The sequence below is a fragment of the Urocitellus parryii genome, chromosome 6, assembly GCF_045843805.1.
Source record: "Urocitellus parryii isolate mUroPar1 chromosome 6, mUroPar1.hap1, whole genome shotgun sequence".
Lineage (NCBI taxonomy): Eukaryota > Metazoa > Chordata > Mammalia > Rodentia > Sciuridae > Urocitellus > Urocitellus parryii.
Genome location: NC_135536.1, coordinates 59969922 through 59994865, shown reverse-complemented (window position 1 = coordinate 59994865; position 24944 = coordinate 59969922). Strand labels below are relative to the sequence as shown.

Here is a 24944-nt window from a genome sequence, read left to right as displayed (position 1 = left end):
TTGGCTTAGCTTGAGGCACTAGATCATCCCTGGATCAGTCACTAGTTAAGAAGACAGAGTACTTTGATTTTCTAGGCCTTGGTAGCTCGTCCATAAAAGGGGAGAAGGGAGAGCAGCCCTACCTATGCTGTATGAATGAGGGGGGAAGGAGGGGAGTACTGATCATCAAATAGTTGCTCTTACTAATCTCTTGCCTTGTCTGACATTCTGCCTTGTGCACCGTGTGACAGGCTGTACCAAACTCTACATAGCTTCCCACACTCTCCTTTATTCTTATGCTTCTTTCTTTGGACATGCCTATCTCTCTCCCTATAGTGTTGCAGCCTGCTTTTATTCCTTTTTTTAAATTTATTTAGCATCTTGTTAAATGACACCTTTGGGCTGGGGATGTGGCTCAAGCAGTAGCGCGCTCGCCTGGCATGCGTGCGGCCCGGGTTCGATCCTCAGCACCACATACCAACAAAGATGTTGTGTCCGCTGAGAACTAAAAAATAAATATTAAAAATTCTCTCTCTCTCTCTCTCTCTCTCTCTCTCTCTCTCTTCTCTCTCTCTCTCTTCTCTCTCTCTCTCTCTCTCTCTCTCTCTCTCTCTCTCTCTCACTCTCTCTTTAAAAAAAAAAAAAAGACACCTTTGACCCATTGCATAGTCAATTCCCACAGTACTTTGTTGTACAGTGGCATAGCTTTTTCACTGACTTCAGTGCTTAGCTTTTTAATATTTTTCTTGTTTTAAAAGCTACTAGAGGAGCTGGTATTGTAGCTCAGTGGTAGAGTGCTTGCCTTGCATATGTGAGACACTAGGTTTGATTCTCAGCATATAAATAAATGAACAAAATAAAGGTCTATCAATGTCTAAAAAATTTTTTTAAAAAAGTTAGTAGATATTTGTATATTGATAAATTATATGGGTTTTCAATTTTGTTTGAGAATAGGTAACAGGCTGGGTTCATGGTGCATACCTGTAATTCCAGCAACTTGGGAGGTTGAGGCAGGAGGATTGCAAGTTTGAGGCTAGTTGTGGAAGTCGCTCCTGGGTTAAATCCCCAGTGCCAAAAAAAAAAAAAAAAAAAAAATAGGTAACAGTTAAGTGACAGTGTTTCATCATCACACTACTCAAATGCATCTTAGATCCCTGCCTCCCAGTACTGGGGGCTGAACCTAGGGGTGCTTTATCACTGAGCTATACCCCTAGCCCTTCTTAGATTTTATTTTGAGATAGGATCTCACTAACTTGCTGAGGCTGGTTTCAACTTTGGAATCATCCTGCCTCAACCTCCTCAAGGGCTGGGATTACAGTTGTGCACTACTATACCTGATTTGAATCTTAGTTTTGAATGTCTGCTTCTATAACTCAAGGGAATCTTTTTTTTTTTTTTTTTCCCTAGAGGACCCACAGGCATGAATTGTTCACTCCTCCAGTGATAGGTTCTCAACCTGATGAAAGCGGAAGCAAATTCCAGGTTAGAATATTATTCTAATTATTTAGGGGGGTATAAGCATAAGAGTTTAATTTTGATTGCTTAATTTTAATTCACTGTATTTTATATGAAAGTGAACTACCGTAAATGTTTAACTAGCTGGTCTGGCTGTGTGCCTGCTGTTGATAAAGTCCACGCCTACTATCCTGGGTCCTGTAGATGTCCATTGGAAGTTGTACTTCTTCTTTGGAGCAAGACTGAATACCAGGGTAGACCCTGGGTACTCTCTGGCCTCAAAGACAGTTCTTAGACCTCCCAGTCCAGTACAGTATCCCAGTGCTGGATACTGTACAGGCTTTCTGACCAACTTTTCAACATTACCCTTCCTGCCCTTACTCATCTGTGAAATTCTGGCCCCTGCCCATCCCTGTCATGACCACCACATACTTGGTCAACTAAACCTGATACGCTATGTCAGTTGGAGTGAATACTTAAGGAAACACTGGCTTCAATCACCAACACACACACACATACACACACACACAGATTCGAAGGAAGCAACACTTACAGAACGAATGAGAATACAGACTGGCTCTAGAGTTGGTGAAACTTGAAGAAAGAGAAGATGTTTTCTGTTGAGTTTGAGCTCCTTCTATTTCTATACTCTTGTATTTTGGAAAGCAGGTACCAAACAGCACTGTCACTTCATTTCAGCAATTTACCCGGCCACTGTCAGTCCATCTGTGGCTCTGTCTCATTTCTCTAGCATGCAGGACCCTGCTAGGGACTAGTTCTTAGCTTCTACTTCCATGTAGGTTTCATTGCCATGAGGCTTTGAAGAGATTTTAATGTTCATATTAGATCAGAACTCATGAGTAGTCTGTTAGAAGTGAAAATAGTGATACTGGATAACATTCAAAGAAATGTTCAATGGCAGCACTGCAAAGAGATAACACAGTGTTTGACAGTTTCTGCTTTTAACTTTTATTAAGTATACATCCTGTTATGTTTTAGAAGTTGACATGATTTATATTTCGTTACTGAAGACTGTTCTGTCTCTATGTTTTCCTTCTACATATTAACTTTTCTGTGATAAGTCAGATGCCCACAGCCCAGAAGCATTTTTAATCTTTTCTTAGCTTAGCTAAATGATTCATTGCTCTTTTCAATCTTTCTGTTTAATTCTATATCTGTGCAGGTACATTTCCTATTTAAACTACATTTATAATACCTGAACAGTAAAACTGCCTTTATAGACTACAGAAACTGTATTCAGAAATATATTGTCATATCTTTGTATTCTTATGTTGTTTTAGTCTCTCTCCTTCTTTCTTTTTTTGATAGCACTGGGAATTGAACCCAGGGCTTTAAGCATGGAAGGCAAGTGCTCTACCACTGAGCTACATTCCAGCCCTAAGCTCATGTTTTTAAGTGAACTCCAGTAGTAAATGTGAATGATGGGGTTATGCATGTCTATGTGCCTTCCTTATCTATATTCAAAAATTTTTAAATAGTAAACATGGATTATTTACAATAAAAATATGGCAAAGATAAAAGAATGGTATAGGAATGAGAAATTATATATCTTTTTATCCAGTGATTCCATTTGGAATTTGTAGAAGTCCTTCAAGAGTTATCCATACAGCAGGCCAAGGAAGGAACTTAGAAATATTAAGCATTATTTTCATTGCAGAAAACTGGGAACAACTGAACTGTTCTTTAATAAGCTTTTCATAAAATGTTGGATGTGCAGTAGTCTGTTGGTATCTGAGAGGGGTTGTTTATGGGACTGCTCCCCTGAGGACACTGAAATCTGAGGATGCTCAAGTTCTTTATGTAGTAAGATGGCATAGTATCTGCATATAGCCTAGACAGCTCCTCCTTTATACTTCATATCATCTCTAGATTACTTATAACACCTAATACAATGTAAGTGCTATATAAATAATTATTATAATGTATTGCATAGGTACATGTTCAGTGGAGGCACAATTTTTTTTTCAAATATTTTTGATCCAGAGTTGGTTGAATCCACAGAAGTGGGATTCATAGACATGAAGGACTATATGTGTATTTATGCATATGTAAGAATATGTGTAGGGGGCTGGGTTGTAGCTCAGTGGTAGGACACTTGCCTAACACACGTGATGCACTGGGTTTGATCTTCAGCACCACATAAAAATAAATAAAGATGTTGTACCAATCTAAAATAATAATAATAATAAACAGTATGTATAGGGGTTAGGGTTGTAACGCTCCATGGTGGTAGCATACTTACCTAGCACACGTGAGGCACTGGTTTCAATCCTCAGCACCACATAAAAACAAATAAATAAAATAAAGGTTAAATTCTTAAAAAAAAAAAAGATTATGCATAGGAAAAAAACATAAAAGAATGATTTAAAAATAATGCCTGAATAAACTTTCTGATTAAAATTATAATGGTCAGATTGAGCATATAAATCATAACCTTTCAAAATACTAAATTGAATCAGAATATAACTTTAAAAAGCTAAGTTTTGATAAGTACCAATCAAATAAATAAAATCAATATTCTTTTCTATATTAAAAAAAATAAATGTTCTTATTTTTTAGAATAAGTAGTCATGGAGCTTCAATCATTCATCAAGACCTGAACTGATATATTTCCTTAAGCATAGTTTTTCTGATCCATCATATACTTGATAGTATATCTTTGTAAGATAAAATTTAACTTTTTAAGTTTCATTTTATTTTTTTAATATTTTTTAGTTGTCGATGGACCTTTATTTTACTTACGTTATGTGGTGCTGAGAATTGAACCCAGTGCCTCACACATGGTAGGCAAGCGCTCTTCTACTTAGCCACAACCACCGCCCCTAAGTTATTTTTAAAATTTTATACTGTGATGTAGCTGTCAATAATAAAATGTGAACCTCAAATTTACTTATTTATAAAATGATTGGTTTTTAAAAGAATATATTTTCAATCTTTAAGAATTTGTATTGTTTTTATTTTAGCTTAAAACAATAGAAACCTTATTGGGTAGTACAACCAAAATTGGAGATGTGATTGTTCTTGGAATGATAACCCAATTAAAAGAGGTAAGTTAAACTTAGTAGGCATCAGACTTATTTTCAAACTGATATTGAAATGTTGGTGCCATAGAGCATTTCTGAAGAGTACAAGATCATCTTCTTCACTGAAAACTCTTACCTCATTCACCAAGTTAGCATTTTTATCTGTGCTTGGTTTCCTGAGCAGACATCAGGAAGGAGTATCTATCTATTCTAGGTGCTCAATTTGCATAGCCTGAAATTAGGCCCCAGTGTCCTCTAGTTGAACTGAAATTCTGGGTTTCTGTACAAGCAAACTGCACACCATATCCCGGTCCCCTCAAGATGCTAGTGGCTCCCATAGATGAAGGCACCCAGTGAGGCTGGAGTCCCTCTTGTGACCTTTCAGTCTGTAGCAGTCATTCCTCAGGGTACCTGTGAGGAATCTGAGTCTCAATTTAGTGATTAATCTGAGGTGGCCAAACTAGTATAGTAAATGTTAAAGCCTCAACTAGGAATTGCCAATATGTAAGAATCCATGTTCTCTCTACTACATTCAGTTGTCAAATTTGTCAGTATTTTAATTATTTGGTTGTAGTATTGATTTTTGCATAAGTATGAATATATTTCATTTCAATTTCATTTTTGCATAATTGTGAATATATTTCCATTTCATTCTGTTTTAGGGAAAATTTTTTCTTGAAGATCCTACTGGAACAGTACAATTGGATCTTAGTAAAGCTATATCCTTCAATTTTAAAAATCAAGTTAAAAAATTGTAGCTCTGGGCTGGGATGTGGCTCAGGTGGTAGCGCGCTCGCCTGGAATGTGTGCAGCCCGGGTTCGATCCTCAGCACCACATGCCAACAAAGATGTGTCCGCCGAGAACTAAAGAATAAATATTAAAAATTCTCTCTCTCTCTCTCTCTCTCTCTCTCTCTCTCTCTCTCTCCTCTCTCACTCTCTCTTTAAAAAAAAAAAAAAATTGTAGCTCAGTGGTAGAGAACTTGCCTACCAGATGTGTGAGGCACTGGGTTTAATCCTCAGCACCACATAAAAATAAGTAAGTAAAATATGGGTATTATGTCCATCTATAAAAAAAATAATAATCTACATTACAGGACTGGAGGTATAGCTCAGTGGTAAAATGTTCTCCTAGCATACATGAGGCCTTGTGTTCAATTCTTAGCACTGCAGGAAAAAAAAAAAAAAGAAACAAAGAAAGAAAGAAATTAATGGTGAAATGTAACTAATTGTAACTTATTTTTATATATTAGTAGCATAGGAATATAGACAGAATTCTAAACACAGACAAAACTACTTTAATTCCTTTTTATTTGGAGTCTAGACAATCACTGAAGAAGTTTATAACACATTAAGAATGATTTCAATTGTCAGTATACCAAGCTTCTACATCTTAAATTATTAAAAATTATTTAAATCGAATTATTATTTAATTTAAATTAAATTATTTAAATTAGTTATTTAAATTATTTAAATTAAAATTATTTACATTATTTTTTAGGGCATTTAAATCTAAAAAACCTAAGCTGTGATCTAAGCTGTAGACTATATTCATAGTTTAAATTTTTTTTGTTTCTTCTTTTTTTTGCTTGATAAACAGAAATTTATTTCTCACAGTTCTGACTTCTGGGAAGTGCACAGGCTGATTTGGTTCCTGGTCAGGACCTTCTTCCTGGCTTCTAGACAGTTGTCTCATTGCTGTGTCTAGACATGGCAGGAGGAGAGAGCTCTTCTGTTCCCGTCCCCCCGTTTTAAATCAACTTTTTATTTATTTTTTCTCCTTCCACATTTTTTATTGGTGCATTATAGTTATACATAATGATGGGATTTGTTGTTACATACTCACACATGCATACAATATAACTATAATTTGGCCAATATCACTTTCCCCCTTCCCTGTCAAGTGCAAAATTTTTGAATTTATTATTTAGAAGTCTGTCTGGGCTCAAAATGTATGTTGGCTTTATTACCACCGTAAAGGGAGAAACAATTGTTTTCCTCAATGGTCGTGCACCAGTTCCACAGTGGTTTATATACAGAGGCATGCTTCGTTTTAGCAGAGGGTAAGTCAGTATACTTTTTTTCTTGTCTTCCTCTTTGTTCTATAGTAAAAACCATTTCTACATTGGGTAAGTTACGTTGAAGTTGACATGATATAGTTTGGGAAAACATTGATGATGAGAACTTCTTTCTCTGTTATTAAATTTCCTGAGATTATCTTTTTTTTTTTTTTTTTTTTGAGAGTATATTCTTTGGTTTTTTTGGTACTGGAGATTGAACCCAGGGGCAGATCTCCAGCTCTTTTTTTTTTTTTTCCTTATTTTGAGATATAGTGTCTCACTAAGTTGCTTAGATCCTTGTTAAATTGCTGAGGCTGGCCTTGAATTTATAATCCTCCTGCCTCAACCTCCTGAGTTGCTTGGATTACAGGCATGTGCTACCACGCCTGCTCTGGAAAGTATATTCTTGAGACCATAAAGTAAATCTTAGACTGATAACAGGCTAATAGAAACCTTTTGGTAATAAAAATATTTAAAATTAGTAGAGATAGTAGTGTGATATTCAAGTATACTAGAAATTGCTGGATTGTGTACTTATAAAGGGTGTATGATATGTGAATTTTATCTCAATAAAGTTAAAAAAACTCAGATTATACGTAGGGGTCATAAAATGAAATATTTCCTTATCTATGTATCTAATCTCCATATTTCAGCATGACTGAAAATTTAAAAAAAATAGGATCCCCAGCACAATGAGAAGTCTGTTTTTATTTAAGGTGCTCTTATTTATTCAATTTAGACTTTCTGTGACTCTGAAATTGTTATGCAGCTCAGTTGGATTGGTGGTACCTTTTGTAGTTAGTTAATAGCCGTGAGGTTATAGCCTAGGATTACTATCTTGTGTAATAGTTTTGTCCTTTCGCACAGGGAAAATTGACAAATAGAAGTGATTTGTTGCCTATCTTTTTTCAGGTTGGTTTGAAGATCAAGTATTTCATGTCAACGCCTTTGGATTTCCACCCACTGAACCTTCTAGTACTACAAGGTATAAAAATGTTTGACTTCAACTCTACAGGGATTTTATTATACTGGCAGTAGTAAATATAAGGTATATATCATACCGCAGTTATTACAGGTCTGAGGCTTTGTGTCAAGATGGAAAGAGCAATGGAAATGTGAGAAAATTAGGTTTTATAATAACATAACTGTGGAATTAGCATTTTGGCTGGATATTAGTTGCTGTAGCATATCTGATTGTTGGCTTTAACTGGAAAAGATTTCCAGTCTGCTTTTCTTACCTGTCCATAAAGATTGATGAGAAGTTTAAGTGAGGTCAGAGAAATAGGAAAATACTTAGAATATGATTCCTATATTAATATAAAGGTTTATTTATTTATTTGTATTCTACAAATGAATGAAAGTTCCAAGATGCAGATCATAGCACCTTAATATAAACAAAAGCATCCTAACATTGGAGCTACTCCAAAAGGGCCTCTCTGAGGAGGGTCAGTTCCCTTTCACTCATGGTATTTGAGCAGAGGCTGAATGATGGTAGAAGTTTAGCTGGGACCTAAGAGTTGAATGTGATTTGGAGACCTCCTCTCCCGGCCCTACAGTGTTAAAAAGTTTTTTTAAAGCTAGTTTCCAAGGTATATTAATTAGATTTCTCATAAAAAGTCTTGGTTTCTGAATTCTCTTGAACTTTCAGATCTGACGATTATGGCATCTGAATTCTCACGGGGCAAAACTTAAACTATAGTGACTGCCTACCATGGGCAAGGCATGTATGTGTGTGCTAGTTGGCCTTAGCTGACTAATGCTTTGATATTTAGTGTTATGTTCATGGAGCCTATAAGCATTTGAATATTCCTCTTGCTCCCATTTTTACACCTTATATTTCATGAACCAAGGAAGGAAGTTATTTGTAAGGCTTTTTTTCACCTTTAATTTCTCAAAAATCATCTTAATCAGTGTCTTTTTGTGATGCTCTGGTTTATGTTTGGTGTAAATTTAATTCAAATCATCATACAATTATATCTACTTACCACATTCCTCTAATCACTGCAAGATTTTCATTAACATCAGACCTCTGAAAATGCCATAGTCAGTTGGTGGCGGTAGTAACAGTTATTATGTCTGAATACTCACATTATAGTAAGCACTGTGCTCTAAGGGCTTTCTGCAAATTCTATCTTTTATTCCCTCTAGTAACCATGAGCAATAGGTATGAGTTTAGCCATATTGCATTTGAGGAATAGGGGTTTTAAAGGACTGATTAATTTGTCACATGTCACACTTGTTAGTAACAGAGATGTGCTTTGATCCCCAAATTTCTGACTCCAAACATTATGCTACATTAGATAAGTAATTGAATCATTAAAACAGTTTCAGGGCATGGGGGGCTAAGGGTTTGCTCAGTGGTGAGTATGTGTCAGGCCGTGAGTTCAATCCCCTGCACACAAGGTTTTCTTCATATTACAAATGAAGTACATGATTGCAGAAATTAATTAGAAAATATATAAAGGCATAAAAAAGAAAAGTATTATCTGGAATTCTATTAAGATTACTTAATATATATATTACATGTTAAGGATATTATACATTAAGTATAATATGTATTATACTTAACAAATTAAGTATATTACTTATATATAATGTAGGTATTATGTATATATAATACTTAGAATATTGTTTATATTTATACATAATGTATATATTATTTGTGTTCATAAATTTACAATACTACATATAATATATGCATATATAGCATACATCAAATAAATTCTCATTATTCATGGATCTAGCTTTCTCATTAAAATCTGACTATAAACTAATACTACTGTCGCCATGGTGGTTCCAAGAACATGAACCAAGAAAGGAAGATATTTGTAAGGTTAGAACAGTGGAAAATTTGAGTTGGCCAGGCATTCATGATCCCAGCAGAGGTGGAACAAGGTGACATTAGAAGATGACCTGAGGAAAGAGACTGAAATGGGCAGTGCAGGGCAGTGCAACCAGCTCCAGCTCCTCTATGGTATGTCTGGTGGAAGTAGGAGTCTGTATCTGGTCCCTTTTTTGGCACTATAAAAGGATGCATACTGGGCATTCCTTTGTAACCTGTTTTTTAAAATTTAATACTATGTAGTCAACCTTTTCTGTTAACTGTGAATTATTGTATTATTGCAGGATTTGTGACATTTAGCATATTTTTAATTGTTATAATTACATAGGGCATACTATGGAAATATTAATTTTTTTGGAGGACCTTCTAATACATCTGTGAAGACTTCTACAAAGCTGAAACAACTGGAAGATGAGAACAAAGATGCCATGTTTGTATTTGTATCTGATGTTTGGTTGGACCAAATGGAAGTATTGGAAAAACTTCACACAATGTTTTCTGGTAGGGGGTTATTTTTTTCTATTCTTTTTTGAACTGCTATGAGAGTTCATGTATTAAAACTAAATTCTTGCCAAGTTCTAGCTATCCAAGAGGCTTGAGTAGGAAGATTGCTTGAGACTATCAGTTTGAGAACACCCTAGGCAACATACTGAGATCTGGTCTCAAAAAGCAGAAAAACAAAAACAAAATGATACATTCTTTTTAAAAATTGTACATTTTTGAGTACTTTGTTTAAAAAAAAAAAAACCCTGTATCAGGAAAGATATTTTAAATAAAATTTTATTTTAAAGATTTATATTTTTACGTTTGAAAAATAACTATATGCCAGGCATGTGCATGACTGTAATCCCAGCTACTTGGGAGACTCAGGCCAAAGGATTGCAAATTTGAAGCCAGCCTTGGCAACTTAGCCAGACCCTATCTTAAAATAAAAAGGGATAGGGATATAGTTCAGTGGTGGAGTGCCCTTGTGTTCAATTTTAAAAAAAAAAAGGAATGAAAATAAAGTTATATGTGTGTATGTTCATAATAAATTAGAATTAGTCATTAGTATAACTAAAGAAAATGGATAAAATCTAGGGCTTTGAAATCTAACAGAACTGAGTATAAATGCCAGCCTAATACCTTGGGCAGATTATGTAATCTCACCATAAGTCTCAGTTTGGAGGAAATTTCTGAGGATTAAATAAGCCATAGCAGGGCTGGCACATACTGAGTTCTCAGTAAATTGTTATTATTATCATTATTATTATTATTGTTTGAATAAAATAAGGTATTATTAAGATAGATTTTTCTTAATTAAAAACTTATGGTAAGGGGCTGGGTGTATAGCTCAGTGATAAATTACTTATCTAGCACATGTGAGGCCTTGGGTTTGTTCCCCAACATTGTTAAATAAAAAAAGGAGTCTTGAAAAGCCAGGTGCAGTGGCATGCCTGTAGGCCCAGCTACTTGGGAGGATAAGGCAGGCGAATTGCTTGCCCATGAGCTAAAAGGCTTTAAATTTGATTTCCAGAGTAGAAAAGTGATGTTCTTTTATTCTTCAGGCTATTCACCAGCACCCCCAACCTGCTTTATTTTGTGTGGTAACTTTTCATCAGCACCATATGGAAAAAATCAAGTTCAAGCTTTGAAAGGTATTGATTATTAATAAGTGTTTATATATAGTATAAACTAAATTGATGAAAAAATTATCCATATTTTAATTTCACTCAAAAGATGTAGGGTTACATTTAATCAAATATAACTTGAGGTGGTTATAGCGGTGCATGCCTATTCCAGTGACTTGGGAAGCTGAGGCAGGAGGATTGATAAGACCAACCTCAGCAATTTAGCGAGGCCCTAAGGACTTAGCAAGACCCTGTCTTAAAATAAAACATATAAAAAGGGCTGAGGAATGTGGTTCAGTGGTTAAGTGACTCTTGGTTCAATGTGGGCACACATACCCCAAATATATATGTAATATATATAATTTGATTTTTATTTGTATTATATATAACTTAAATTTAATATCCTTTTAAAATTTTAGATTCTCTAAAAACTTTGGCAGACATAATATGTGAATACCCAAATATTCACCAAAGGTAATGATTTCTACTGCTGTATTTTTTATTGAAATAATTTTATTTAAAAAAAAAAGAGTCTTAAGGTTTATACCAGTAATTATTAAGAAACCAAGAAAAAGTTGAGGAAATTGAAAGAATTAAGAGATAAAATTATCCTTACATCATAATATGTTATACTTCTATAGATTCATAGTGAAAAGTATTGAAAAGGAGAATTATAATTTCAGTCATATTTTTTGATGGCATTACTGGTCCAGAACTCTGCCTCTCAATATGATAATCACTGGTCACATGTGTCTCTTTAAATATAAAGTTAAATTAAAGTTGAATAAGATCTGAAATTCATTCTACCAGCCATACTATCTACAGTGCCAGCACTCTATAATTAGACAGTTTAAATACAGGACATTCTATCATCACGCTACTAGACAGTGTTGGGCTAGAGACATTTAGCAGTTTATTACAATGCATAAAATTTTAAAGATTAAAAACCCCAGGAGTGATTTAAAGGCAGTGACTGTTTTTAGACTGCTGGTTGGTGATGCTATATTATTATGCTTTAAAATGAATTATGTTGAATTTCACTGCAGTAGTCGTTTTGTGTTTGTACCTGGTCCGGAGGATCCTGGGTTTGGTTCCATCTTACCCAGGTAACTTTTATTTATATTTTTACAACAGTCAAGAAAATTCTGCAAAACTTAAAAATATATACTTTATCAGATCAATTTTTTTTTGTAGGCCACCACTTGCTGAAAGCATCACTAATGAATTTAGACAAAGGGTACCATTTTCAGTTTTTACTACAAATCCTTGCAGGTAAATAATAGTTATTACTCTTATACATTTTTCCTTTCATTAGAAATTAACTTCTGGGGGCTGGGGTTGTGGCTTAGTAGTAGAGCACTCTCCTAGTACTTGTGAGGCCCTGGATTCGATCCTCAGCACCACAAACAAATAAATAAATAAATAAAGTTGTGTCAACTAAACTAAAAATATATACATTTTTTTAAAAATTAGCTTCTGGTGCAGCTGGGGATAAAGCTCAGTTGTTGGAGTGCTAGCCTCGGATGCACAAGAGCTTGGGTTCAATCCCTAGCACCACCAAAAAAAAAAAAAAAATCTTCAAATTTGTTTATGTATTTTGACTGTTAAGGAATAATATGAAAAGAAATTTTGCTTTTATTTTGTATTACTCAAAACATTGAAAATATTTTAAGTACATTTAAAAATTTTTCCAATAGTAAATTTAGGAACTTAAATAATAGATGGATTTTTAAAAATAGATAAATATCATTTCTGTATTGGCAACTCTCATATTTTGTCTCTAGCTCACATCTTTCTCCCAGACTCATGGATCCAGTTTCCTACTTATTCTCTCTCCTTGGTTATCAGGAGACAAGTGAACTCTGATCTTCCTCCCTGCCACCACCCCCTTATCTCTTCTGCAGCCTTCCCCTATCCTCGTTGATGGCACACTTAACCTTCTAGTTGTTCAGGCCAAATCACACAGTTTTCAGCTAGTCCTGTAAACTTCAAAATACATCCAGAATTTTATCACCTCTCTATCCCTCCTGTATGACTCTCTACTAATCTTCTCTAGCCTGGGATACTATAATTGCCTCTTAATTGGTCTCTGGTTTCTACCATTTCCACTCTATGGTCTATTCTTTTTTTTTTAGTTGCTCAAGACAATACAATCATCTTGACATATCATACATTTGATTCCAATAGGGTATGAATTCTCATTTTTCCACGTGTACACACTGCAGGATCACATTGGTTATACATCCATGTGTATACATACAGCAATCCTAGTGTCAGTTGTATTCTGCTGCCCTCCCTATCCCCCCCCCTCCCTCCCATCACTTCTGTCTACCCATTCTACTGTGACACTTGTCTCTCTTTTTTTTCTTCCCTTCCCTCTCACACCATCGTATATATATTTTGTGAAACCATGAGGGTCTCCTTCCATCTTCCGTGAAATTCCCCTTCTCCCTCCCATTCCCTCCCACCTCTTTTCCTTGTTTCATGGTAATCTTCTTGTCATGCTCTTCCTCCCTACTCTGTTTTGAGTCACCTCTCTTATATAGAGAAGACATTTGGCATTTGTTTTTTATGGATTGGCTAACTTCGATTAGCATAATCTGCTCTAATGCCATTCATTTCCCTGCAAATGCCATGATTTTGTTATTTTTTAGTGCTGAGTAATATTCCATCTATTCTTAACACTGTCTCAAAGTGAGTAAGGCATATCATGTCCACCTTCCTGATCATGACAAATGGGGCCCCTCATATATCCTTACAGTGGTAATCAAGGTCCTACAGGCATAATCTGACTCCCTATTATTTCTCTGACTTTCTCTTTCCCATTTTACTCCCTTCAAACCAGCCTTACTCTATTCTTCAAGCATGCCAGGCATGCTCCAATCTTAGGGTCTGTGCTGTACCCCCATTTCCCTTTCTTTTTCTTTTTCTATTAAATTTTTTTGTAGTTGTAGATGGACAGAATGTCTTTATTTGTTTATTTTTAGGTGGTGCTGAGGATCAAACCCATTGCCTCATGCATGCTAGGCAAGCGCTCTGCCACTGAGCTACAGCCCCAGCCCGTATTCCCCCTTTCTTTTTTTATCATATATTTTTTTCTGAGGAAGTCAAATTCAACTTGTTTTCATTCTTAAATGTTTTATTATTGCATTATACATACTATTGGGAATCATTTTGATATTCATAAATGTATATGACATAATTTGTTCCATTTCAACTTATTTTTTTAGAATTCAGTATTGTACACAAGAAATTATCATCTTTCGTGAAGACTTAGTGAATAAAATGTGTAGAAACTGTGTCCGTTTTCCTAGTAGCAATTTGGATATTCCTAATCATGTAAGTAAAGAGTACTTTTCTTTATTAAACTATCTTATGTTATATTATACAAAATGTTGGTAAGCCACTTAATAATTTTTCTTTATATGTTGAAGTTTACTTGTGGTTCAAAATAATTTGAATATACTTTTGTCAGTAAGTTAATTTTTGTTAGTCATTACTTCTCAGCTTTCTACTGAATAATTCCCTAATGAGTCAGAGGAGAGCCCAGAATAAGCAGATTTCTTTGAAGCTTTCTGCTTTCCTTTAAAATTATTAAATTGTGCTACAAAATATATGTACATATTTATCATACTTATTACATATTTCCTATGGTGTGTGCACACCAGAAGGATGAGTAATTTTTAGTCTTGTAGCTTCCAGGTTCCCTGACATGGAGTTGTCAAGGGTTACATGGTTACATGTACCCTCGTTTGAGAAGTATGGCAGTAGATTCTACTGAACAGTTTTAAATTTTATTTTATAATATTTAATGTTATGCAAGCTAAATACTGGATCTTGGCTTTATTCAAGCTATGAGATATTTTGGGGTGAAAAGTGCCGCAGTCTGGCTGGGCACAATTCAGGAGCCACTTGTCAAAAGAAACTAACTTTATTTTTAGAACTACAAACACCAAGCAAAACAGCTCCTCAGGAAAAACCCTCAGAGCTCAACTGCCACCACCGGCTTCCACAAGCCTCTCACCCCCACACCAACCACCACCTCCCCCAATCCTCCTGCTCTTGAGGCCGATTGGCTAGGTCGCGTGGGCGGAGCCAAAGAAGTCCCCCAATGAGCAGTTCCGTAGTCTGAAGGGCAGGGAAACAGCCCAATGAACACCACCGCAGAGGAGCCAATCAGCTAGATGTTGCTGGGGCCGCTGTGAGCCAATCATCAGCTGGCAGTCTGAAGGGCAGGGAAACAGCCCAATGAACATGACCGCAGAGGAGCCAATCAGCTAGATGTTGCTGGGGCCACTGTGAGCCAATCATCAGCCGGCAGCTGGAAGTTTGCTGGGGCCCCTTTGGCTGTGGCTCTCAACAGAAAAGAATTAGTGAGTTTATTATATGGTTATAAGTACACATAAGTGAATAAAATGTGTAGAAACTGTGTCTGTTTTCCTAGTAGCAATTTGGATTAAAATAATACAGTGTGACTATTTGTGAGAATTGCCATTATGGTACGTGATATCAGATGAAAACTTATATATTTTCCTAAGATTCAGAATAATTACTTAGATTTTATGTTAGTATTTCCCTAAGTTCTTCCCTAATTGTTTCTCAAATTTTTTAGGTCCTTTTGATCATTAGTATTTAATTTATAATTATTTGTGTAGCTATTTTCAGTTTTACAAATGAAATGAATGTTATGTTCTGTTATGTTCTGTTGTAGTTTATAAAGACTATCCTGTCTCAAGGACATCTGACTCCTCTACCTCTTTACATCTGCCCAGTGTATTGGGCATATGATTATACTTTAAGAGTGTATCCTGTGCCCGATCTGCTTGTCATTGCAGACAAATACGATCCTTTCACCGTGACCAATACTGAATGCCTCTGCATTAACCCTGTAAGCATGGAGTTAACATTATATAGTCATTATTTAACAAGATTAGAGCACATTTCTATAAATTTAGTATATTTAATTATTACTGGAGTAAAAATATATTATTAATGAAGCATTGAATTAATTTGATATACACAAAGTTCTTTAACTTTCAGTACAGGATGTGAGTATAAAGTGATGATATTTAAAAAAAAATCATACCCAAACGTAAGTCCAAATGAATATTTTTGCCTTCAAAGTAACCTACTTCTTTTCTGGGAATTGTTTTTAGAATCTGTATCTTTTTTTTTTTTTAATATCTTTATTTATTTATTTTTATGTGGTGCTGAGGATCGAACCCAGGGCCTCACACATGCTAGGCAAGCACTCTACCACTGAGCCACAACCCCAGCCCTAGAGCCTGTATCTTATTCCCTTTAGCCATATTATATTAATGGTTCTTTTTTTTGGTACCGGGGATTGAACCCAGGGGCACTTAACCACTGAGCCACACCCCCAGCCTTTATTATTTTTTTTTTTTTGGTAATTTTAATTTTTTTTTTTTTAGTTGCAGTTGGATACAATACCTTTATTTTATTTATTTATTTTTATTTGGTGCTGAGGATAGAACTCAGCGCCTCGCATGCACTAGGTGAGCGCTCTACTGCTGAGCCATAACCCCAGCACCCCTAGCCCTTTTTTGTATTTTATTGAGGCAGGGTCTCACTTAGTTGTTAAAAGCCTCGCTAAGTTGGGAGGCTAAGTTGGGAGGCTAAGTTCCAGCCTCCCAAGCCGCTGGAATTACAGAATATTAATGGTTCTTGTCCTTTGAGGAGAATTGTGATTTTTGGGAAATTGTCCAAGTGTCAAAAGCCCAAGCCTGATAAATGAAATTTAATTGAGATACATTATGTTTAATTTTTATGTAGAACTTTTCAAATTAGTTCACAATGTTGAAGTTGTTTGTTAAGCAAATAATTATCTTCATTAGTGATTTTTCAGTCTGCATGCTTCCTTGATTCTTATGGCTTTTAGATTTTAATACTTTTGTTTAATAATCAATTCTAGAAATATTTTGCCTTACTATTGGATACTACTTTCGTCAGATACACATTTTTATTTACAACAAAAAAGGCACACATTTTATATAGTTTCCTCCATGAGAGAGCTTCTAAATTTGACACTTTTGATGTGTTGGTCCAAATAATGCTTTGTCATGAGGGCTGTTCTGTGCATTGTAGGATGTTTAGCAGCATCTTTACCTCTAGCCACTAGATGCCAGTAGCATCCCCCACTTGTGACAATCATAAATGTCTCTAGACATTTTCCAAAATGTTTCCTGAGGTTCACAATCATCCCTGGTTGAAAATTGCTGTTCTAAGGATGAACACAGTTAACTAATTTGGCAGCCTTGCTTAAAATTTGTAGCATAATTTTTGTATAATTTTATTCACAGATATCTTTCATAACAAGGCTATTTCCTTATTTAAAGTTAACTTTTCCAGTGGCTGGGGGGGCTAAGGAAGGAGGATTGCATGTTCAAAGCTAGCCTTAGCAGCAAGGTCCTAAGCAATTTAACAATATGCTGTCTCAAAATAAAATAAAGTAAAAAGAAAAAAAAATAGGCTGAGAATATGGCTCAGTGGTTGAGCCCCTCTGGGTTCAATTCCTGGTACCAAAAAAAAAAAAAAAAAAAAAGGCAGGGAGGTGAATGGTGAATTCTTATAGTTAATGTACCTTGTATCCGTGAGTGAGTGTATGACTATCTCCCACACCTTCATCACAACTTGCTTTTGACACTGATTCATCTCCTCTTGATACTTATTCACATTAATGAATCCTTGCCATGGGCCACACATTTATTTAGGGGTGGGGATACAGACACTGAAAAGGCAGAGCCGCTGCTGAGTAACCTTAAGAGTTTCATAGTAGGGAGTTATATTTGTGATTGCTGCTCAGTTGCCTTGGGGGCACACCAGATTTTCATTGTGGAGAGAGGCAGGGAAGACTTCTTGAATATATGAGTGTCCCAGATGCATATTTAACATCACACAGTATCATTTATTTCTTAAACCAAGTAGTCACTCCTAAGCACTCCCAGTCTTGTTTTAGCACAAGACTGCCTAGTCAACTTGAAAGACTTGCTTTAAGTAGAGATATAGTAACAATCTTCTCTCCACAAAGATGCTAAAATCTGTCTCATTGTTTTATAATCACATCTTGTAACTTTCATGAAAAAGAATTTGCTTAAAAAATAGGGATTATTTTATAAAATTTGATTAGTTACTTACAGGCATTTTTCTCCCCCTAAGGGCTCTTTTCCAAGAAGTGGATTTTCATTCAAAGTTTTTTACCCTTCCAACAAAACAGTAGAAGACAGGTAAGTGTACTCACAAAAAAAAAAAAAAAAAAAAAAAAAAAACCCACACACACCAAGGGGCTTTCTCTGTTACATTGCTAGCAACCACATATTCTATAAGTGTGCTGAGATTTTTAAGTGCTGACAGTTGGCCCATTGGAAATGTTCTAGGCTGAACTTACTGTGGTCACGCTGGTGGCACCGAAGTCAGTGTACCTGGGTAGGATGTTTGTATTGAGATAGATCAAGAACTGTTTGCTAAGTGCAACCTTAAGCCAACTGTGGAAGTGAGCTAGTTCTTGTAGGCCAACTTCCAAGGATGCTCTTCTTGTAGAGGTCAGCCCTGACCTCTGCATGGTTGATTCTTAAAGCCTTATCAGCTTAAATTGAAAGCAAATAAATAGTGAGGAGCTGGGTGTGAGTGTTGTGATGGTGAGGGCTGAAGTTGAAAGAAGGTCTTGGGAAAGAAGAAAGAATCATCATCATCTGGTGAGTAGTGATTTAATCACCCATATCAGAATCCTCTTGGGTCCTTGTTGAAAATGTTAAATTCTAGCCAGCTGCAGTAGCACATGCATGTCATCCCAGCTACTTGGGAGGCTGAGGCAGGAGGATCACAAGTTCAAGGCCAGCCCAGCCTCAGCAATTTAGAGAGACTCTGTTCCCAAATAAAAATTAAGGACTGGGGGTAGTTCACTAGTTGAGTGCCCTGAATTCAGTGGTGGTGGTGGTGGTGGGCTGGTTGAAAAATCTTTCTCCAAACTTATCAAATGGCTCTCTAGTTATAGGTCCTAAGAATATGCATTTCTAACAGTTTCTCTTGGATTCAGGCATCCTAATGTGTGATTTCTCAGGTAACTATTTTGGTAAAGCAAATCACATATACATCTTCTGTTTAAGAACAAGTGACTAAATTGTCCTCTAGGTTCTTTTCACAAAGTATAACCTTGAACATACAGCCCAACTGTGGCTTTTTTTTTTTTGTAATTAACAAATTATTAAAATAAAAATGAATACAATACCTTTACTTTATTTGTTTATTTTTATGTGGTGCTGAGGATTGAACCCAGGGCCTTGCACGTGCTAGATGAGCGCTCTACCGCTGAGCACAACCCCAGACCTTTATGTAGTTCTTAAAAATAATTTATGCAGGGCTGGGGGTTGTGACTCAGCAGCAGAGTGCTCGCCTAGCATGTGCGGATGGTGCTGGGTTTGAGCCTCAGCACCACATAATAAAATTTTAAAAATAATAATAATTTATGCATATATTCTTACTGCTTAGTATTCATGAAGGATATTCATTCTATGAAATATTCTCAATTTTGTTCTTGGATTCACCTATTTGACATGTTTTGTTTTTACTATATTCCTGATAGTTCTTAATTCTTGGAATATAGGCAGACAGATTCTCAAAAGAGCACAGATATTCTAGCCTCTAATTCCATAAGTCTAATATGTGTTTGACTTTACCTAGCCCACATTGTATATGGAAAAAAAGTGATGAAATGCCTTTAGGTTAAGAACATGTGCTCTTCTCCAGTTCTTGTCTGTCTATATCTGGCTACCCATGAGGGCATCTGACTTCCTCACATCAAGATTAAGTCATCACAGAGGGCTGTGAGTCTGGAGCATATAGTCTGTATTTGTGTGTGTGTGTGTGTGTGTGTGTGTGTGTGTGTGTGTTTGTGTTTGTTTCTGGGAATTGAACCCAGAGCTTTGTGCATGCAAGGGAATCACTAAACCAACTGAGCTACATCCCTAGCCCGCATATTGTCTTACAACAGTTTTTTAGATTGACTTTCACTAAAACTGAGATTTGGTATAAAAATTTTACATGTAAAAAATTTAGTCTGTTATGAAAACCAATACTGGGATCTCAACAGCTCTCAAGACAAATCTGTCTGTCCCAAGCACAATTTTTATTTTAGAAAGACTGTCTTCCTTTGTTTTAACTGTTAGAGAAGCACTAGCCAAATATGCAGCCCATCTCTTTATTTGTAGACGAGTCAGCCCTGGCTTCATATCTTCTCTATATTTTCCCTTTTCCTGAAATTCCTCAATTGCTTACTTTTATCTTTATATCTATCTCTGCAAATCATTTTATATATTTCTTAAAAATGAATTGGGATATAAACAATTACAGCTGGAAATTGATTTATTATGATAGCATAAGACATTTCAGCTACATTTATTTGCCATGAAGAACTGTTTTCTTTTCTATTTGGTTCTTAATACTTTTAAGTACCTGTCATTATTTACTTATTAATTTTTAATTGCTTTTTAAAAAATAAATGACAGTGGAATGCATTACAATTCTTATTACACATATACAGCAGTTTTTCATATCTGGTTGTATAAAGTATATTGACACCAATTCGTGTCTTCATACATGTACTTTGGATAATGATGTCCATTGTATTCCACCATCCTTGCTAACCTCCTGCCCACCTCCCTTCCCCTCCCACCTCTTTGCCCTATCTAGAATTCATCTATTCCTCCCATGCTCCCCCTCCCTACCCCACTATGAATCAGCCTCCTTATATCAGAGAAAATATTTTTCGGCTTTTTTTTTTTTTTTTGGTTTGGCTAACTAACTTCTCAGTGCCATCCATTTAACTGCAAATGCCATGATTTTATTCTCATTGTTTTTTTTTTTTTTTATTAGAGAGAAAGAGAGAGAATTTTTAATACTTTTATTTTTTGGCGGGCACAACATCATTGTTTTGTATGTGGTGCTGAGGATTGAACCCAGGCTGCATGCATGCCAGGCAAGCACGCTACCGCTTGAGCCACATCCCCAGCCCCATGATTTTATTCTCTTTTATTGCTGAGTAAAATTCTATTGTATATATATGCCACACTTTTTTTTTATCCATTCATCTACTGAAGGGCATCTAGGTTGGTTCCACAGTTTAGCTATTATGAATTGTGCTGATGAATTGTGCTGCTGTAAACATTGATGTGGCTGTGTCCCTTTAGTATGCTGTTTTTAAGTCCTTTGGGTATAGACTGAGGAGTGGAATAGCTAGGTCAAATGGTGGTTCCATTCCAAGTTTTCCAAGAAATCTCCACACTGCTTAGGTACAGTCATTCTTTTTTTTTTTTTTTTTTTAGTTGTAGTTGGACACAATATCTTTATTTTGTTTATGTGGTGCTGAGGATTGAACCCAGGACCTTGCACATGCTAGGCGAGCACTCTACCCCTGAGCCACATCCCCAGCCCGGTACAGTCATTCTTAAGTTTCTAGTAAAAGCTGGGCACTGAAGTGCACATCTGTAACCGCAGTGATTTGGGAGACTGAGGCAGAAGGATCTCAAGTTCAGAGCCAGTCAGGGCAACTTAGTGAGACCCTGTCTTAAAATTAAAATTAAATTTTAGGTCTGGGGTTGTGGCTCAGTGGTAGAGCACTTGGCCTAGCATGTGTGAGGTACTGGGTTCAATTCTCAGCACTACATATAAATAAAATAAAGGTTCATCAACAACTAAAGTTTTTTTTTAAAAAATTAATTAAATTTTTAAAAAATTTAAAAAGAGAAAGGGCTAGGGATATAGTCGGTGTCAGTGTTTGCCTAGTTAGTACAAATCCCAGTGTGGGGAGAGGGTGGGGATTTCTAGCATAATACTTGATTTATTTGTTGTTGAATTTAAACAGTTGGTTTCTGTATTTTGTCTGGCTTCGGATAATGAAAAGCCTTCACATAAAATTTCCAAACTATAATTTGGTATTGGTAACTTGAAAATTCTTTTGAGTGCTGCATCAAACAAATTGATGTACATTAATTTTTTTTAGAGAACTGGAAAAAAAATATCAAGACAGACTGAAATTCTCTGGTCTGTCTGCTTAGTTTCTCCTAAGAAGAGGCCATTTGTTGGAATATTTGTGAAATCACATTGTGGAGTTAATCACAGAATGTAGGCAAAGTAGATAAGGTTAGCTCTGTTTCACCAGTATTGGTGATACAGTGGGGGAAATGCACATTCTCACAGTTGGTCTGAATGAAAACATTTATCAAAATGTGTACTTACTCAGAATTTATTTAAATTTCAAAACCATAGAGGAATTACAGATGTGTATACCAACTGAAAAAGACCTAGAAGGGCTGGGGTTATAGCTCAGTTGGTAGAGTGCTTGCCTTACATGCACAAGGTCCTGGGTTCGATCTCCAACACCACAAAAAAAAGAAAAAGGCCTAGAATAGTATACATTATTATATGTATCACTATGCAGTTATGTACCACCATGTACATATTTTTAAAGCACAAACCCATACATACATGCCTGTATATTACTAGACTTTATTTTCCTTTTTATTAGAATACCTTTATAAGGTATATATTTCCTTTTTTTTTTTTTTTTGGTACTGGGGATTGAACTCAGGGGCACTTGACCACTGAGCTACATTCCCAGCCCTATTTTGTATTTTATTTAGAGTCAGGGTCTCACTGAGTTGCTTAGTGCCTTGCTTTTGCTTAGGCTGGCTTTGAACTTGTGATCCTCCTGCTCTAGCCTCTCCAGCTGCTGGGATTACGGGCAAGCACCATCACACCCAGCTGTACATTTGCTTCTGAGGAACAGAGATAGGGTTTAAAACAGAAATTTTTTTAGTGTTGCCTTCTGAATTTGGAACAATGTTGATCTATTTTGAAAACTAATTAGCTATAACTAAAAATTAAGAAATGTACAAGAACAGATTTCTAAAATGTTTAATTTCATTTTTTTTTTTTCTATTTTCAGCAAACTTCAAGGCTTCTGAGAGTCTTAAAGACCATATGAAAAAAAAAGCATCAGTTTTCTGCTTGGTTTTATGTATTAAGTGATTTTGATATTATTATTAAATTATGGTAAACTTTAAAAATATTCTTGAATTTGTATTTTATGAAATTTTGATATTGTTATACCAAATACAGTGGTACATTTGAAAATTTTTATAGGAAAAACACTTCCAGCATTCTTTAAAAAAAAATATGCTGATTTAAGAGGCCCTGGGTTTGATCCCCTGCACTGCAAAACAACAAAATGTAGATATGTATAAAGATATATTCTAGCTGGTTGAGCTGGTGCATACCTGTAATCCCAGCAACTTGAGAGCTTGAGGCAAGTTCAAAGCCAGGAACTCAAATTTAAAGCCAGCCCCAGCAACTTAGGGAGGCCCTAAGCAATTAGCCAGAAGACCCTGTCTCAAAAAAAAGGGCAGGTGAGGATGTGGTTCCATGGTAAAGCACCCCTGGGTTCAATCCCTGGTACAAAAAAAAGGCCCTTCTAATTAAGCATGCATTTAAAAACTAAAACTAAAACTAACGTTAGCTTATCAGTGGAATAAAGGCACTTTTAATTTACCAAAACAAAAAACATCTGAAGTTAATTTTGGTATTAGTCACTATTTTTTTTTCCCCACTCTTTTGTTATTACCTTGATACCAGTGAGCATACCCAAGAATTACTTAGTGTAAATCAAATTAAATTAAATCACCTTTGAAACATCAAAATTCTGGACAAGTCTGACCTTAGTAAAGGTATTTTAAAACATAAATACAACATACTATTTAAATGCATCAAGTTACAAACTGGTTGTTGGATATAACAGCCTTGAGTTTCTGGCTCCTTCAAAGTTTTATGTGAAATTATGTGTGGGGACAGGCTTGTGTGTATGTGTTGGGTCCATAATTCTCATCGGAGTCTCATTTCGCTGGCTCTCTTCCTTGTCAAATTTCTTAATGTGTTTTTTTTTTTTTCTGTGCATTTTTTTTTCCCTGCAGAGATATTTTGGGAATCACTGTCTATATAATAAACTTGCTTTTTTCTTCACTGTGCTGTATTTATTCATTAAATGAGTACCTAACATGTTCTAGGTCCTAGAGAATCCAGTGGAATACCGGAAAGGCAAAGTCCTAGATTTCATCTTGCTTACCTTCAAATAAATAGAGCCAGACCCTAGAAGAAAACACCAACTACAAAACCATGGTGAAGATTAAAAAAATGTGGGCAACTGTAACTGAATGGCAGTACAGGATGAGGTTAAAGAAGAATCAAGGATTACTTAGGTTTTGGTGTTAAATAGCTAGGATAATATTAGTTGCTGAGACTGGGAGAATAACAGGTTTGAGAGGAGAAAATCAAGTTTTGTTCTGCTCATGTTAATTTGAGATGCCTACTGAACATCCAGGTAGAAAAATCTCTTAGGGATCAGTGGTCAGATAGGACTGAAGATGTGTCGGTGTCACTGAAGTTCCATGAGGGCAAATATTTTTGTTTTTATAAACAATTTGTTAAACTTTTAAATTAATATATGAGATACACAAAGTCCCCTATTATCATTGGACACCTCAATGAGTTTTAACAAACTGCACAGCCAATTTAACAATATAACAAGATTGATACAGTCCTACCCCAGAAATTCCCCCTTTTTCCTTCTTGTGACAACACTCCATCCCCCTCAAAAGGGAACTCACTAGATCTTTTTAAATTTTTTTCTGTTAATGTTATTGATTGACATAGTTATGTAGCCTGACTTCTAACAATGAGATTTGTTTAGCCAAATTTTGTCTAATAGATAATGGAGTCAAGCCATCTGTATTATTTTACATTGTTTCAATATATTATGTTAGTGATACTCATCCAAGATTATTAGTTGCATGACATCCTTGCAGCACAATGATTTTTTTGTGCCAGTGCCTAGAACAGTGACTTACTTTCCTATGTAGTAGGTGCAATAACTGCATAAATAACCTGT

General features: G+C 35.6%; 1 protein-coding gene across 3 annotated transcripts in view; it reads left to right on the top strand.

Annotated features, from left to right (window-relative positions):
* Pole2 (DNA polymerase epsilon 2, accessory subunit) overlaps window positions 1-23007 on the top strand; it is a 32040-nt gene extending 9033 nt beyond the window's left edge. For 2 of the 3 annotated variants that reach the window (XM_026391048.2, XM_026391046.2), the window contains 14 exons: window positions 1387-1461; window positions 4419-4502; window positions 5141-5197; window positions 6493-6541; window positions 7451-7523; window positions 9709-9881; window positions 10928-11017; window positions 11410-11464; window positions 12037-12096; window positions 12185-12262; window positions 14221-14329; window positions 15702-15878; window positions 18167-18234; window positions 22950-23007. In XM_026391048.2, the coding sequence (XP_026246833.1) occupies window positions 1387-1461; window positions 4419-4502; window positions 5141-5197; window positions 6493-6541; window positions 7451-7523; window positions 9709-9881; window positions 10928-11017; window positions 11410-11464; window positions 12037-12096; window positions 12185-12262; window positions 14221-14329; window positions 15702-15878; window positions 18167-18234; window positions 22950-22968 (1167 nt within the window). In that variant the 3' untranslated portion in view covers window positions 22969-23007. The remainder of the gene's footprint in view (window positions 1-1386; window positions 1462-4418; window positions 4503-5140; window positions 5198-6492; window positions 6542-7450; window positions 7524-9708; window positions 9882-10927; window positions 11018-11409; window positions 11465-12036; window positions 12097-12184; window positions 12263-14220; window positions 14330-15701; window positions 15879-18166; window positions 18235-22949) is intronic. The other variant, XM_026391047.2, reaches the window with a different exon arrangement.
* The last annotated feature ends 1937 nt before the right edge of the window (window positions 23008-24944 follow it).